Source organism: Lynx rufus, unplaced genomic scaffold, assembly GCF_022079265.1.
Source record: "Lynx rufus isolate CCGP_SWC_20201006 ecotype Redwood Valley unplaced genomic scaffold, mLynRuf1.p SCAF_7, whole genome shotgun sequence".
Taxonomy (NCBI): domain Eukaryota; kingdom Metazoa; phylum Chordata; class Mammalia; order Carnivora; family Felidae; genus Lynx; species Lynx rufus.
The window spans coordinates 55,803,375-55,819,971 of NW_025814889.1; the positions used below are offsets into that span (position 1 = coordinate 55,803,375).

General features: G+C 39.6%; 1 protein-coding gene across 1 annotated transcript in view; it reads right to left on the reverse strand.

The window, feature by feature from the left end:
• ST8SIA1 (ST8 alpha-N-acetyl-neuraminide alpha-2,8-sialyltransferase 1) overlaps window positions 1-16,597 on the reverse strand; it is a 143,917-nt gene that overhangs the window by 77,833 nt on the left and 49,487 nt on the right. Inside the window, exon 2 of the mRNA XM_047067144.1 lies at window positions 15,914-16,058. Coding sequence (XP_046923100.1) covers window positions 15,914-16,058 — 145 coding nt within the window. The remainder of the gene's footprint in view (window positions 1-15,913; window positions 16,059-16,597) is intronic.

A 16,597-nucleotide genomic window follows, 5' to 3' on the forward strand; every position in this document is an offset into this window, starting at 1 on the left:
TCAAGCACTTTGCAGATGGAACAATAACAATATAGACTCCATATTTATACACATAACATAATACATCAAATCATTTGTCAGTCATCCTCTAAGTGCCCAGGTCGTGGAAAGAGCTCTCAAGTCATGGAGGACATATCAGTGAAGCATACAAATTATATAGTCAGAGATTCTGCCACTTACTAACCAGGTGACCTTAAGATGGTTACTGAACCTCTTTTAGCCTCAGATTTCTCTTCATTATAATGAGGGTAAATACAAGAAACTACCTCCATGGAGGTATTAAGAGAATTAAATAAGGGATAATTATAAAAAATGTCAAGCCCGGCATTTAGAAATCATTCAGTAAATATTAGCTACTGACATAGCTAATCAGTATACTTTAAAGCATGAAAACTCCAATAACCAGATTGCTTTACTCTCTTCCTTGTTTTCTGTTATTTTTCCAGTTCCCTCTTCCCACATCTGCCCATCCTGCCCCCATTCACTATATACCCACCTCCACCGTTCCACTCACAGCTGCTCTCAATCGTATGGAAATGTGATTCACCGAGATTCCCATGATTCAACACAACTTAAAACACAAAATTTGTGTTTTCTTCAGACACTTTTTTTAAGGACATGACACTATCTATGACACTTTATTACAATTATTTTTATTAATATGTTAATAGTTTGCCTTTTTCCAACAAAATTTCCCAGCCCTTACTTCATGCATCTCACATCTTAAAAATCCTTACCACTATTTATTTCCCTAAACATAAATCATTTTAATCTTCTAATTCTTTCCTTGCCTTTACTTGTCCATTATGGAAATGGTCAGCAATAAAGTTACAAAATGTCTTAAGAATGTAATGATTGTCTGTGCTCCAGGGTGAGTCAGTTGGTTAAGCATCAGACTCTTGATTTTGACTCAGGTCACAATCTTATAGTTGTGAGATCGAGCCCCAAGTTAGGCTCTGCATTGGGCATGGAGACTGCTTAAGATTCTCTCTCTCCCTCTCCCTCTGCCCCTCCCCTGTTTGTGCTCTCTTTTTTTTTTTAAATAAATAAATAAATAAATAAATAAATAATTTATGATTGTCATTTACTTTTAATTTTTGACCTGTTCCATTCTTCCTTCTGAATATTGCACAGCATTTCACTACTTCTGTTATTACAAGGCCATTTCCACGAAATGTGATTATGATGTGAAAAAAAGAAGTCTTAGAGAATTAATTTATATCCTTTACTAATTTCCAGAAAAGTCACGGAGTTTTTAAGTCAAAGGATGATTGTTCCAACTGCCTACACTGCATAGTAATCTAGCGACTATAATCTGTCTGAAATTTTTTTCCTCTTTAGATTTCTAAGAGGTTAAAAAACTATTACTGCCTCTGGCAAGAGGTTGTTTGGAAGCCATATTAATTGGCTTGTTTCCTAAACCTATTGGCTCCCATAGTGCTACAAAAACTAAAAAATGTTTTCCTTTGGTAGCTGAGCCAAGATAACTTAAAAACAAGCAGGGAAGCAGTATGTTAATTTAAAAGATGGTGGTATTATAATAGCCATGATTTCAAAATACACATCCCACACATTCATTTTGTGGGGAAATTAGTGCAGGGATATCTGATGGGTAAAAGACTGAGGAATACAGAGAGCACCATGGCTTCAATACAGGGCCTGGAGTCTGGGGGTGCCAACTCATGACAGGGAGGAGACCCAGAAGTCACCCCAGCTCTCAGCTCCATCACTGCTTCCACCATTTAGTTCCAACTAGACAGGGCAGAGACTGGCCAAGTTGAAATCTCTGATAGTGATTTTAAATCTCCAGAAAAAGCAGCAATTTCTCCGCTGTGGTGTCTCATACCTGGGACCCTGCATTGATAAATAACTACACAAGGGCAAAACAACTGCAGTAATAAAAGGGGCTCACTGTAACCCTGTTGGACCATCTCCACAGTCTTCTCTTAAGGTCCAGTCTAAGACAGTTATTCTAAGGTTTCCCAGAGCAGATTGCTTACAACGTGGGATTTTCCACTCCACTCTCCGATAATGCACTCCAAGCCTCTATACTTACACCAAAACATCTATCAGAATTACAGCTAGGGATTTTATATAGCAAAACCAATCAGCCCATTCAATAATTCATTCATTCATTCCACTAAAATTTACAATCTCCATTATGCCCCAGGTATTAGGTTAATAATTGAAATCTGACAGCTCCCTATCCCCCCAAATTAAACACTGTTCTTGGGGAGCTTCCCAGCTAGTGAGAGAGAAAGAAAGAGAGAACCTTGAATCAAATACTTAAACTGAATATAAAGTTGCAAATGAGAGGTATCTGGTGCTTAGGAGGAAGGTCCCTCTGAGAAAATTATACTCAAAGAGATCTAAGGGATTAACATAAGTGAACCAGGTAGAAGGAGACAAGCATCTCCCAGAAAAAAGAGACAGTGTGTTGAAAAGCTCTAGAGAAAGAGTCTAGTGTTTATAAGGAGCTGAATCAAGACAAAGTGTAAAGAGTGACAGGGAACACTGTGGAATTGCATGCTGGGGCTGTAGGCAGGGACCAGATCAGGAAGAGCCTCGTGGGCCTTGAGGAGATAGTCTCATTCTGAAATCAATGGGAAGCTAATCAAGGGTTTTGAGCAAAGTGATGGCATTATCTGATTTGTATTTTAAAATGCAAAGGCTACAGTGTAGAAATGGACTGGAGAGGAAGCCAGATTAGATACAAGAAGGCCAATAAGAGTCTATTGCAAAATTATAAGAGGTCATTGTCACCTAAAATAGGATGGTAGAGGCAATGGGGGAAAATAACAATAGATACGAGAAAGAAATGATCTTCACAAACTTCAAAATGTCCTTCAGCTTTATTCAATAACAATTTCTTAATAATATGTTTTCCCAATGATCCAGCAATTACACTACTAGATATTTACCCAAAGGATACAAAAATACTAATTTGAAGGGATACATGCACCCCAGTGTTTATAGTAGCATTATCAACAGTAGCCAAATTATGGAAAAGAGCCCAAATGTCTATCAACTGATGAATGGATAAAGAAAATGTGGTATATTTATATAATGAAATATTAGCCATAAAAAAAGAAATCTTGCCATTTGCAATGATGTGGATTGAGCTAGAGTATTATTCTAAGTAAAATAAGTCAGTCAGAGGAAGACAAATACCAAATGATTTCACTCATATGTGGAATTTAAGAAATAAAACAGATGAACATAAAGGGGGGAAAGCCATAAAACAGACTCTTAACTATAGAGAACAAACTGAGGATTGACGGAGGGGAGGTGGGTGGGGGATGGCTGAAATAGGTGATGACTATTAAGGAGAGCACTTGTGATGAGCACTAGGCATTATATGATAACTAATGAATCAGTAAATTCTACTCCTGAAACCAGTATTACACTATATGTTAACTAACTGGAATTTAAATAAAAACTTGAAACCACCTAGATAGATAGATAGATAGACAAAATAGGGGCGCCTGGGTGGCTCAGTCAGTTAAGTGTCTGACTCTTGATCTCAATCTCAGCTTAGGTCATGATCTCACTGTTTGTGAGTTCAAGACCTGCGTCAGGCAGGCTCTGTGTTGACAGTGTGGGGCCTGTTTGGAATTCTCTCTCCCTCTCTTTCTGCCCCTACCCTGCTGGTGTTCTCTTTCTCAAAATAGATAGATGATAGATAGATAGATAGATAGATAGATAGATGATAGAGACAAACCCTCATCATAAAAATAAATAATAAAAAATATATATGTTTTTACAGTGTACAAGAATAACAAAACAAAAACAAAGTAACTACATATCTAACACCAAAGCTGTAGCTTAACTTTAAAACTGTATGAACTTAGGGGCGCCTGGGTGGCGCAGTCGGTTAAGCGTCCGACTTCAGCCAGGTCACGATCTCGCGGTCCAGGAGTTCGAGCCCCGCGTCAGGCTCTGGGCTGATGGCTCAGAGCCTGGAGCCTGTTTCCGATTCTGTGTCTCCCTCTCTCTCTGCCCCTCCCCCGTTCATGCTCTGTCTCTCTCTGTCCCAAAAATAAATAAACGTTGAAAAAAAAATTAAAAAATAAATAAATAAAAAATAAAAGTGTATGAACTTGTCATATCAAGATTAGGATGAAGTTCTGAGCACCAACAGAACTGTCATTTTGACACGCCATCCAACACCCTGCATTACTATTAATACCAGACCCTCCCCCTCTTCTAATGCTGTTGCCTGTGAGCAACTGGTCCTGGGTCATTTTGGCCAGGAGCACCTCCCCCCCAAAGATATAGACTGATGCGTGTGGTAGAAAAAGTTTTGAAAGATTAGCCATCCATTCTATTGTTCATTCAGCACGTTTTCGTTTACCACCTGCTATGCTATGTGCCAGGCACTGTCAAGGTTCTGTCCTCAAGGGGCTCACAGTCGGCTGAGCAGAAAGAATGTGAACAAATAATTGTTATTTGGTAGTACAGTCACAGAGATATATACAAATTATGGGGGTTAAAAAGAACAGATTTTTAATCAACATGGCAAGGCATGAGAGATTTAGGAGAGAGAACTTGGAAGGTTTTATGTACATTAAGATGCTTTAGCTGGATCTTAGAAGATAAATAAGAATTCATCAGATAGACAAGGACAGGAGGGGCATTCTGCAAGGGGAAAACAGCATTTGCAAATGTGAAAAGGAATTGAAAAATCACAACTTGTTCTGGGAAATGTAAGTCACTTGGTAATTACAGAGTATAAAGTAATGAGGAGCAGGAGAAAGAAGGTGGTGGCAGTTAATAAATTTAAATTATCTTACATTCTCTGAGAGTTCAGATCGTGAAGGTCCTATGTGCCATCCTACAAAGTTTGAACTTCGTGCTATATGTGCTAAACAAGAAGGGTTAACTTGCCCAAGACTGATTGGCTACAGTCCAGAAAAGGAAGTGGCCTCCAGTAAAATTCTATGGAAACCAGCAGTGGCCCGGTGCTGAAGTCCCACAATCCTGGCCAACAGCAAGGCCAGGATCTCAGCATTCCTATCATGCCAGGAAAGAGGATAGATCTTGTCCAACCATGAGCTGATTGATACATCCTCTTCTGGTCAAGCTGCATCTGCAAGGTTTGTTCCCATACTGCCAGTCATGGCTCCAGACAGCTTTTCATTCATTACCCATGGACACTGAGCTGATAAATCAGGTGAAAGCCAAGGTTCCACCATATCTCAGTACTATTGTATCACACCAGTCTTTGAATTACACCAGTGGAGGGGTTAGTGCATCCATTCCTAATTGGACAACTAAAAAGCCCAACCCTGTTTCAGGTTCCCTTTCCTGGAGTCTAGAACACCTAGAATTTCATCATTTCTAATCATAAAAAGGCAACAGAGTATCTGCTAGCTGCTACTTCACCTTCTCCATGAGTTTTCTCCAGTAAAGACTGTTCCGGCAGGTTTGGGGAGCGTGTTGTTTGGCCACGTGCTCTTGCATCCATGGTGGACAGTGAGGAGTGACACAACAGAGGTAAACAGACTTACATTTTATAACCACAGTGTTGGCAGTAGGGTGAAGGATGTTGCAGTGAGGCAAGTTCGTAACAGTGAAACTATTAGAGAGTTCTTGAATTAGTCCATATAATGTTGATAAACCTCAAACATGGTGGTAGAGAGATAAGAAAAGAAAGAGAAAATTCAAGAAATATTTCTAAAATAAAATTGGATCTGAATAGTGGTTTAGAGGATAGATTCAAACTTAAGCCCCAGGTGTCCAGCTTAAGTGACTGAGTGGGTTATAGTGTCATTATCTGGGACAGACAATAGAGAAAAAAAGCAGGATGGGGAGGGCTGGAGTTGGATTCTGACCATGTGACAGGTAGGGACGCTCTAGGCCACTGAAGCTAATACCCAGTGGGAGAAGGAATTGAGTCTGTTTTTACTCCATTTTACCATTATTTCCCCAGGAACTAGCACAGCCCTTAGCACCCAGCAGTAGTTGCTCAATAAATACCTGAAGGAATGGTTGAAAATTTATTTTATAGAGAATTATCAAAATTTTAGGAAAGCATAGTTTTGCTGGTCTCCATTTTCATGAAGGTGGTAAGTCCAATGTGAAAGGAAATTCCTGATGCATCAAAGCCTTATTTTACATTAAATTTCAACTCTGACTTTATTTTATAGATTCCTGATTTGTTCTACATTTAATGGGTCATACAGAAGTACTATATTTTTTCCTGGGTCCCTTAATATCACAGGCCTTTGTATTTGAAGAAACCCTCCAACAATCCTCATTTCAGGTATCTGGAAGTTCCTGACAACTGTAGTTATTTCAGCTCCTATTGACCTTGTGTGTTGCCCTCAAAGTTTAAGTCGGGCTATAACAAAAAGAAACAATTGGTAAATTTAAATTATGATTTCAGAATTCCAATACTTTGTGAATAGGCTATCATTTTAACAGGTGATTAGATGCAAAATGTATATAAAATCGGATTAGACTGAACCCTAGGGAAAGAAAAATTTAAGCAAAATAATTAGATTATGCATATTTTATAAGAAACTGTTAGCCAGTGCTTTAGTAATAGCAAAACACCTCAGACAAAAAGATTTTTAGGGGTGCCTGGGTGGCTCAGTGGGATAAGTGTCCAACTCTTGGTTTCTGCTCAGGTCATGATCTCATGGTTTCATGAGTTTGAACCCCACATCAGGCTCTGCACTGACAGTGTGGCATCGGCCTAGGATTCTCTCCCTCTCTCTCTCCTCTCTCTCTCTCTCTCTCTGCCCCACTCACACTGTCTCTGTTTCTCACAAAATAAATAAATAAAAACTTTAAAAAAAAGGATTTTTAAATATATTTGATTTGCAATTGGCTTTTTCTCAGCACCTTTTCTTTTTTCCTTAGCAAAGAGCTAAAACTCCCAAAGCTGGGTAGATAGAAAAAAATATTTAGGGGGAAAAGTCCTAGACGTAATAGTTTTCAGATATAAAATGTTGGTTATCCCCCAAAAGCACACCGTTTCCTTTACAGAAAGCAGAAGTGAGCCACACCCCATCTCACCTACTACATGTCTCCACCACACTTATCTGCCCACCTATTTTTCTAACAAGCTGCGGACATAATGTCTTAATTGACAATCTGCCCAGATTCTCTCCTGCACTTAGCTTCTGCTCCCTCCATTCTGCAGTTTCCAAAGAGCTAAGCATGGGAGACAACTTAATGTTTCTGTCTGAAAACAGACAGAAAGTCAGAAAACAGCAAATCTGTAGATTTAGCCTGAGCCCAGGGAAATGCGGGTCAATCCTGGCCATTAGGGGAATGGTTTGGCAAAGTGGTCAGACACAGCTGTGGAAATCTCCATCAAGTTATGCTTGTGGTCTTCAAACCTAGACTTTGAGGTGTGGCTCTGGGAACTTGGCTTCTGTCTTATTTTCAAAACACTGCCTCAGGTTGCCTTTCCAGATTATCAGGGCCCAGCTCATGTGCAGTCCCAGAACCATGTTTCAGCCTGTTCTCAAAAAATAGTCCCTAATTTTGACCCCAATGCTGGGGATCCCCAGCTTATTCCCTTGAGTGGCTGCCTTGACTAAGTGATCTATTCCAAAGCCTCTAGAAGGGTGGGTCCTGCCTTCTTCTGGCGATTACCTCTTAGAAGCTGCCAGTTACCAAAACCTCCAGCCTAGAAGGTGGGAACTTCAAGTCCATTGCTATCCTCACCCCCGCCTCTTCTCCCATCCTGGTTAGCAAGTCTACCCAGAAGTCCAGAACCATGCAGATCACAGAATATTATTAGTCAGGCCATGAGGGATGATGACAATATTGTGCTATCTCCCATGTGAAAATTACAGGCCAATTAGCAAAAGAGAGAGCGAACTGAACAGATACAAACATTAAGAAAATGTTCTCTGTACTCACTGGTGTCTTGTCATTCCCTGACCAAATTAATTAAGCCAGAGGAGGTCAGTGTTGATATAATACCTCTCGATAAGTTAATCAAATGTATCTTTATGCATTTAAGAGATGACTTAAATATAATTAAGAAGTACAAATAAACATATCAATAGTAGAAATGAAACAGAGGCCTACTGGTATGCAGATGCTCAGAACTAAACCAAAATAGGATGGAAATTCCCTTCTACAACTGGACCTTTGCCTATAAGAAGGACCAAGATGAAGAAACCAACTGGAATAAAAAAGGATATACAAGCTTTTTCTGCAGGAAAACACTCTGTCACGTCACCAAACCTAAGAAGAAAATGTTATAGGGAATATTAACACCTCCTGAAAAAAGTTATCACTCCCATCAGACCTACTGAATGAGATTTGACTCAGTGGTAATTGGTGTCATGCATCCTTTTCAGTTGTTCCCAGGAAGCTAGAAGACTGAGCCATAATCAGTCACTGTGCTAAACTGTGCACACTGGCAAATATTTTAGAAAGGCCTGCACCCTGGCACCATAGACCATTCCTTACATTTAATTTTCATTTTGTTCTCAACCATAGACAGCCTGTGAATTGTCATTGAATAAAGGTCTAAATTTGTAATTATTTCTACATTTGAAAAACAAGGAAACTTAGAGTTTACCTTCAAGCTACGCTGTGGGGCAACTCCATGACCTCACTTCTAATCATTTGCTTTCCTTCCCTACAAAGGTAAGAGCTACTCGGAAGTCCCGTGACTCTTCACTCTCCTTATCTCCTCAATTACAGAGCAATTGGAGGAACACTGGATATGAACCCATTGTTTAGACATCCAACCTTAACTCACTAAAAAGTAATCATTTATCTCACACTGCTTATCATAATTAGTATCCAAATATAATGATGCAGATGTACAACAGGTAGAGTCTGTAGCAATCTCCATTACTACTTTGTATATCTCTAAATCCCCAATGCAACAGATTTATCTCTTCTAACTACTCACCAGACTGGAAAATTAACTCGACTCCTTTTCTAGTTGTGTTTTTTCCTTCCATTGGTTTCCAGTATTACCAAAATGCCAAAGAAATGCTTGCATGCCATAAATGTTGTAGCAGATAGTAACAGTAACATTATCATATGTTTGTAGAGAGCCCTCATTACAAAGCACTTTTACAGCCATAATCTCATTTTAACCTTTTCGTAATCACACTGATGTATGAAGACCAGGTATTATTATTAGTCTTGAACTGAATAAAATGGAGGCTGGCAACAGTTACATGACTTGTCTGGAATCATAAATATCATATAAAAGCCAGGTCTAGAACCCAGATCTTTGAATTCCATTCCCTTACACAGGTCTGTAATGCTGGCACTCGGCCAGGAGCAACAGAATAAATGATCTGAACTATTTAGTGGTAGTGGGATCAAGTTCTGGATTCCTGTAATAAAGCAGGATTGTTCAAGGAATAACTTGCTTCCCTTTGAGAACCTGGATTTCTCTATTACAGATGCAATATTGTGATTTATGAGAAATATATATATTTCATCATTCAGATGACCAAAAATATTTCTCATACATATTTCTTCATCTACAGGTCCTAACTCACAGTTCCCAAAAAGTTTGGAGTCTCCTGAGTGGCAAGAGCATTGGCAGCACCTGTTACCCTAATATTTGGTCTCTTGCCCTCAGTTCCCGAAATCCTTTCAGAGCCATAAAGATGAATGGATTGCTTGTTATTCATAACAAGCCCCTTTCCACCACAACTGTGTTTATGTGAATGAGGTGACTTTTAGAAAGCACCTAAGGATGAGGGATGGCTGCCAGAGAACCAACCATGAATAGAGGACTGGAACTTTCAGACCCACGCCCAGATTTCTGGGGAAGGGAGAGAGGCTAGAGGTTGGATCAGTCACCAATGGTCAATCATTTCATCAATCATGTCTATGTAATGAAGCCTCTACTAAACCCCAAAAGGATGGGGTTCAGAGAGCTTCTGGTTGATGAACTAGAACTCCTCCACCTGCCACCAGGCAGGGCCCCAAGTGTCACAAGAACAGAAGCTCCCTTGTTGGAGACATCACCCTATGTATCTCTTCATATGGCAGTTAGTTGATTCGTACCCTTTAATATCCTTTGTAGTAAACAGGTAATCTAGTGAGTAAACTGATTTTATGAGTTCTGTGAGCTGTTCTGGCAAATTAATCAAACTCAGGGAGGGGGTCGTTGGAAAGTGTGATTTGTAGCCATTCAGTCAGAAGCACAGGTAACAATTTGGACTTGGAAATTGGGGTCTGAAGGACAGGCTGGTCTTGTGGGACTGAGACCTTTGTCTGTGGAACGTGATGTTATGTCTGGGCAGATCATGTCAGAATTGATCCAAATTGGAAGACACCCAGCTGGTGTCTGAGAATTGCCTGGTAATGTGGGAAGCCTCCACATACACATGTTGGAGTTGAGTCCAGGAAACCACTTCATAGAAATAAAAATAATGAAACTGGTCTTATTTCTCCTTTCTTTGTAGAGCACTAGGGAGCTCAAAGTCAAAAGGAAACTACAGTTCTAGAGTGGAAACTAGTTTCAGAGGGAAGCTAGAGTACCGTATAGGACCTCGCAGTCTGCATATCTACACTCTATTTTCTTCTCTCAAATACCCGCAAAAGAAATTTCTCCATTTCCTCTAAGAGTGTTCATACAACAGAAGTGAAAAACCATTAAATGGTTTCAAGGTGGCTGGGTGATAAAAATGAACAACTAATTCACTAGAACCGATGTCTTTTTAAGAAAATAAAAACAAACAAGCAAGATAATAAATGATGAAAGGTTTGAGATCATATAGGCCAGGTTCCAGATCCTGGTTTTTCCACCTACCAGGTCTGGAAACTTCAGTAAGTTTATTAACCCTTTTCAGTCTGTTTCACCCATGAAATGCAGATAATAATAACATCCATACAGAGCTTCTATTAGGATAGCATGAGATAACATGAGACAGGATAGGTCAGCACATGTAGTGCATTTGCCTAGAGCTGAAATACTGAATTCCCAGCAGCCTCTCTTGCAACTAGACATGCCCACATGATTTAATCCTGACCACTGACACATCAGCAGGGTATGTCCATATTTCCTCTTCTCTTTCCTCCTTCTTCCTACTGGGATCCTGGACCAGAACTGGAAGGTCCCTTGGCTATCAGCTAAGGATGTTCAAGCATCAAGATAGGAGCCTGGGAGCTCAATGGCATCGGACAGCCATCACTTGGCCTTCAACTACTCATCTGCTAATTCCTTATTTTTGGAGATAAATGAACACCTATTCAATTAAGCCTCTGTGTCAGATTTCTGTTATAAAGGAGCCAAATGTAAGCCTGACAACAGGAACCCAACACAGACTTGGCAAAGATCTATGCCCACCAAACATTAGTCTCCTTAGTTTCCTTCCAGTCAAAAAGGTATGTGTTTGGAAAATTATCACAATAATATTGATAAGTAGAAAAATCAAGTTACCAAATGCTGTAGATTATACAGTATAATCCAAATTTCATTAGGAGGAAAAAAAATTACTGTGAGAGTCAGGGATATCCAGGAACTTAGATGATTCTATTAAGCACATTACTGTGAAGAGGGGGGAAATGTGTATTTTCATTTTAACAAATACAAAGCCATTTGGACAAAACTACTTCAGAATGTCCTGCTGAGTTTCCCACGGGCCAAGGGCAATGTAGGTCCAGGCTGAATGGAACATGTCAGAGAGCTTATGGCAACCCGAAGAGCTGGAAATGAATGTCTGTCTGGGGTGTATTAATGATGCTTTGTGATTCTTTACAAATGGCCTTGGGTGGATATTCTAAGAAAAAATGGCCAGTCTGGTTTGTGATTTATATCACATGACTATTCAGCACGATATAAGAGAATGGTGAGCTGACCATGTTTTTATTACATCAAAAGGAAATATTTTTCAGATTATAACTGCACAGTTGTGGTTTCTAACATTCCTGCTGCTCCTTTGCTCATTTCCAAGGAAATTTATGCTTTTTTCTGGGCATAAATATGTTTTGGGTCAAAATAGTATTTATTTAGGCAATATTTACACACATGGGACCATGCATGCTTAAAAGAGAAAATGTTTGGCAAAGCAGGAAGGAAATGGGGACCCAAGGGATATGGGTATTCTCAAAGTGGGAACACTTACCATCACACTGTCCCCTCCAAACACACACATGCACACACACACACACACACACACACACACACACACAAAGACACAGAATATTCTAGAAAAACCTATGTAAGGGTTAAAATTAAGCCCTTTAAGCCTAATAATATTCAACAAACATTTCACCAAAATATAATTATAGAGTCATTTGGAAATAGCTGCATCAAAATGTCCTGCTTGGTCTCCAATTGTTCAAGCAAGGGCACTGCAGTGAATCACCCCAGGTGGGACAAAGGCAAAGAGTCCTAGGCAAACACGAGGAGCTGGAAATGAGTATCTATATCAAGTGGGAAGCACCACACTAGGCCCAAAACTAAAAAACTACTCTTGCTACTCAAAAGCTCACAAGATGGTATTGAAATCAGCAGATAAGGGCTTTTAGAAAACTGCAATATATAGATATATAGTTATGTAGATAAGCATGAGGTGGATTTGAATGAATTTGATAATAAAACTGCAGGAAGTTGTGGGAGGTCCAAATACGAAACAACTAATTGTATGGGGCACCTGGGTGTCTCAGTTGGTTAAGAATCCAACTCTAGATTTTGGCTCAGGTCATGATCTCACAGTTCAAGAGATCGAGCCCACATTGGGCTCTGCACTGACAGTGCGAACACTGCTTGGGTTGTCCCTCCCTCTCTCTGCCCCTCTCCTGCTTGCTCTCTCTCTCTCTCTTTCAAAATAAAATAAATAAATAAATAAATAAATAAATAAATAAATAAATAAAATTTTTAAAAAAGAAACAACTAATTGTAATCAAGAAGATTCAATATGGCGTCTCAAAGCACACTGGATCTCAATAAGACGCTCCCTGGATCCTCCAGCCTTGATTCAGGACCCGCTAACTTTGCATACCACACATAAGATCTTGTAGTGCATCTTGGCAACAACCACAGCAACAGCAAAAAAACAGTGGATAAAGGTAGGCGAAGGAATAATAACAATTATGATGGATAACACATATGAGCATTTAGGAGAAAAGTATAATATATAATTGAAATTAGCAGAGGGGAGCAGAGGTGGCTCAGTCAGTTAAGGGTCTGACTCTTGATTTTGGCTCAGGTCATAATCTCATGGTTTGTGAGTTCGAGCCCAGCATTGGGCTCTGTGCTGATGGTACAGAGCCTGCTTGGGACTCTCTCTCTTCCTCTTTCTCTCGCTCTCTCTCTCTCTGCCCCTCCCCTGCTTGTTCTCTCTCTCTTAAAATAAAAAAACTTTTTAAAAAATTAGCATATTGATATAAAATTATACATCTGAGTTAGAGAGTGAGTGATTTGGCATTATTTTGCTGAAATTCAGGGAAAGAAGCAATGCTTAGTTCAACTGACAAATCGAGCTGAGCCCACTCAGCTGCATTTCTGCTTAACCAGCACACGCAACTTTCTTCCCACTGGAATATGAATGAAGCTTATCAATTAACTGGTAACTTAGCTTCCTGATAACAAAGTAGAACAATTTCACTAAGAAATAATAATGGAGTGAGGGCACAGGGATATACATCATCCTTTTTATTGATGCAAACTGATCTTCCAGGATTTCTATAAATTAGTAATTTGAGAATCTCAGTAACTTAAAAAAAATCTTCTCGTTGAATTAGTTTAGCCCTTTGTAATGACTGTGCAAACACACAATGATGTAATGACGTCTGCTTCCTAAAAAAAAAAGCATTTTTCCTTATTATTCAGGGATGGTTTCTTGGCCTTGCAACCAGCATAAAGAGGCACAGAATTCATGCGCACACACTTTAAAAAGCAAATATTTCCTGCTATCTTCCTGCTGCAATTGACAGATAAGATGGGAGGCTAGTTTGTATTTCTTTAATCATCTCCTTTCTTCTAATCTATTTGCTAGCACAAAGTTAGAAGTCAGTTGGGATGACTGAAAGCCCTCATGTATAAAAAGACTATTTTGGATTTCTTTTAAAATTTTTCTATTTGATGAGCTGTTAAAGAAGATTGCTTCCTTATCTTTTTCAATTCATGGCAAGCTGATATCAGGTTTTGTACATAAAGGATACTGTGGATTGGCTTCTTCACCCCTCTTCCATCTTTCTTCTAGCTTCTGGCTGAAGCTTGATTGTTTTAAAAACTGCCTCTCCTGGACTTTGTTGCAACTAATGTTCCAGATGCAAACTAATCTTACCCACTAGATGCACTTGAGGGATATTTGGAAAGAGAAGATGAATCAGAACCCATCTTACTGTTTCTGTCACAGACGGTTGTGACCATGTTAATGGCAATGGCAGCGGCAGCTGGGACCTTCTAATCTCTAAACCACAGTTATGGTGGTAAATTCTTGAACTAAGTAATTGCAGGACCCACCTCTTGACTCCCACTTCTCCATTCTTCTGATGCTTTTTTAAGCACCTAATTTCCAATAAGAAATATCTTTCTGCTAAAAATACCTAGGAAGATTTCCATTCCCTGCCTTAAACCCTGACTAATGCAATTATATCCTTCATTTCGCAGTCTGAAGATGCAATGATATGAACCAGGACAACATTAACACCTAATGTTTACATGTGCTTTGTGGTTTCCAAGTACATGGACATGCATTATCTAAACTGATCCTGACCCCAACTCTGAGGTGTTAGGATAGGTACTGCTCTTCCCACTGTACAGATGAGAAAGCTGAGTCTCAGAAGAGTTGGGTGACTTAGCAAGGCCTTTAGGTAGTTAGAAATGGAGAAGAAATTCAATATCACATTTTACGACTCTTAGTCATTTCCTTTGACACTAAGAAGACTCCCAAGGGCAAATAAAGAAGAGAAAGAAAGCACATGGATGATGGCAATATATTCAACTTTCTATTTCCTACTTTAAAAAAACATTTAAAAAAAACTTATCATTAGACACTAAAACCATTAAGTTAGACTAAAACACCTACAGATGAGCTAGCAGATATGGGCTATTTCATAGAGAGTGTGTCTTTGGGTCTGGTAGAGCCTGTGCCTCAGCTTTATGGGATCCCTCCTTTGAAGACTCTTTGCTATTAATACAGATACATGAAAGTTTCAGCCCTGTTTCCCAATTCTCATGGTGAATTCCCTTTCTGCATAATCATCTGGCCAAACCAAGAATAGATTGAAGACTTGGGTGGGGGGGCCAAGCTTCATTTCTCAATTTCTCCCTAATGGTGGTTTCACCTAAGAACCACCACCACCCTCCTCCAACTAGGGCTCCCTAGAAATAAAGATTGCTCTATTTTTCCCTTTCACTGATACATTTTAGTAAAGCATTTGATTGGAATGCTCAGGAAACAAAGAAGAAAAACCTTACATAAACAAGGCTTCATTTAGACCACTTCAAACGTGGTTGAATTCCTTCTCTCCATTTCCACCACCTCCACTTCAGAGCAGTGTCTGACCACAGGGTTAAGATCCAAGAGCTCTAAGAAGCAGACTCCTTCTGCTGGGGAGCATATGGTCCCCAGTCCCTGAGAATAATGCCAGTCCTAAGAAAACATTCCAATATTGCAAATCTTCAAGATCATTCCACAGCCAACCTCAAAACACTAGAATTCCACAATTCCTGACTTTGCTTCCTTCTCTGCTTGCTTTCTTCAGTCTCATATGACCCAAATCAGAAGGGCTAGGAAAACTATTACTCTGTAATAGCCTACTTCTGCCCTTCCATGAAAATGTTTTGTGATTTCTTCACCAAAAATGTGACAGCTATAAAGAAAAACATTTATAATGAAGAAGAGAAGAAAGGGGCTGAAAAGAAGGAGATCCGATAAGTGAGGCAAACTCAACGATCTTTTCCCTATGATATCAAGACACACAGGAAACTATATTAAAAGGCAACAAACTCTATACTAACCTGGGGGAAGAGAGAATAAGTTGAATTGTCAATGGTGAATGAGTATAAAAACTCCCCATCATACCACATGCTCTTCCCCATGGGGGAATTCATTTTAGTCATAGCAAAGAGATGGGCGGGGTCACAGCAGTCTTCCATCTGTTTCCTAGGAGAGAAAACAGAGAGAGAAAAGAACAGCAGGTTCAGTGAGCGGCAGACTCATTCACTTGTCATTCCCACAGAGATGTGCAGCCTTACCTCGGTGCCAGCTCACAAAAGCATCTGTGTCTCCAGGGTGATTAGATTACTATTACTTCACTCTCTCAGCCATCAAAATGCATGACTGGAATATTTCAAAATACAAAAAAAAAAAAAAAAAGTTTAAGAAAGAAAATCCATTAGCTTTCAGATGCAGCTAAAATATGTCTGAAGGCAAAAATGATCATTGTAATTGCAGATTTGTTGACTGACTTAAACATCCAGGTCCAGAAAAGATCTGGATGGTCTTTTGGAGACTGTTGGGCTATGGATCTGGAGCAGAAATGCATCTTTATGGTGACTTGACATTCGGGGGATTGAGTTCAGCAACAAGGGACTCTACGTGTGCTATATGAAGTAGGGGATGCACACAGTGGCCCCAAAGAGGGTACACTCCCCAAAACTGGAGGCAAAATAAAAGAACAACCCCTGCAGGAAAAACCCTTC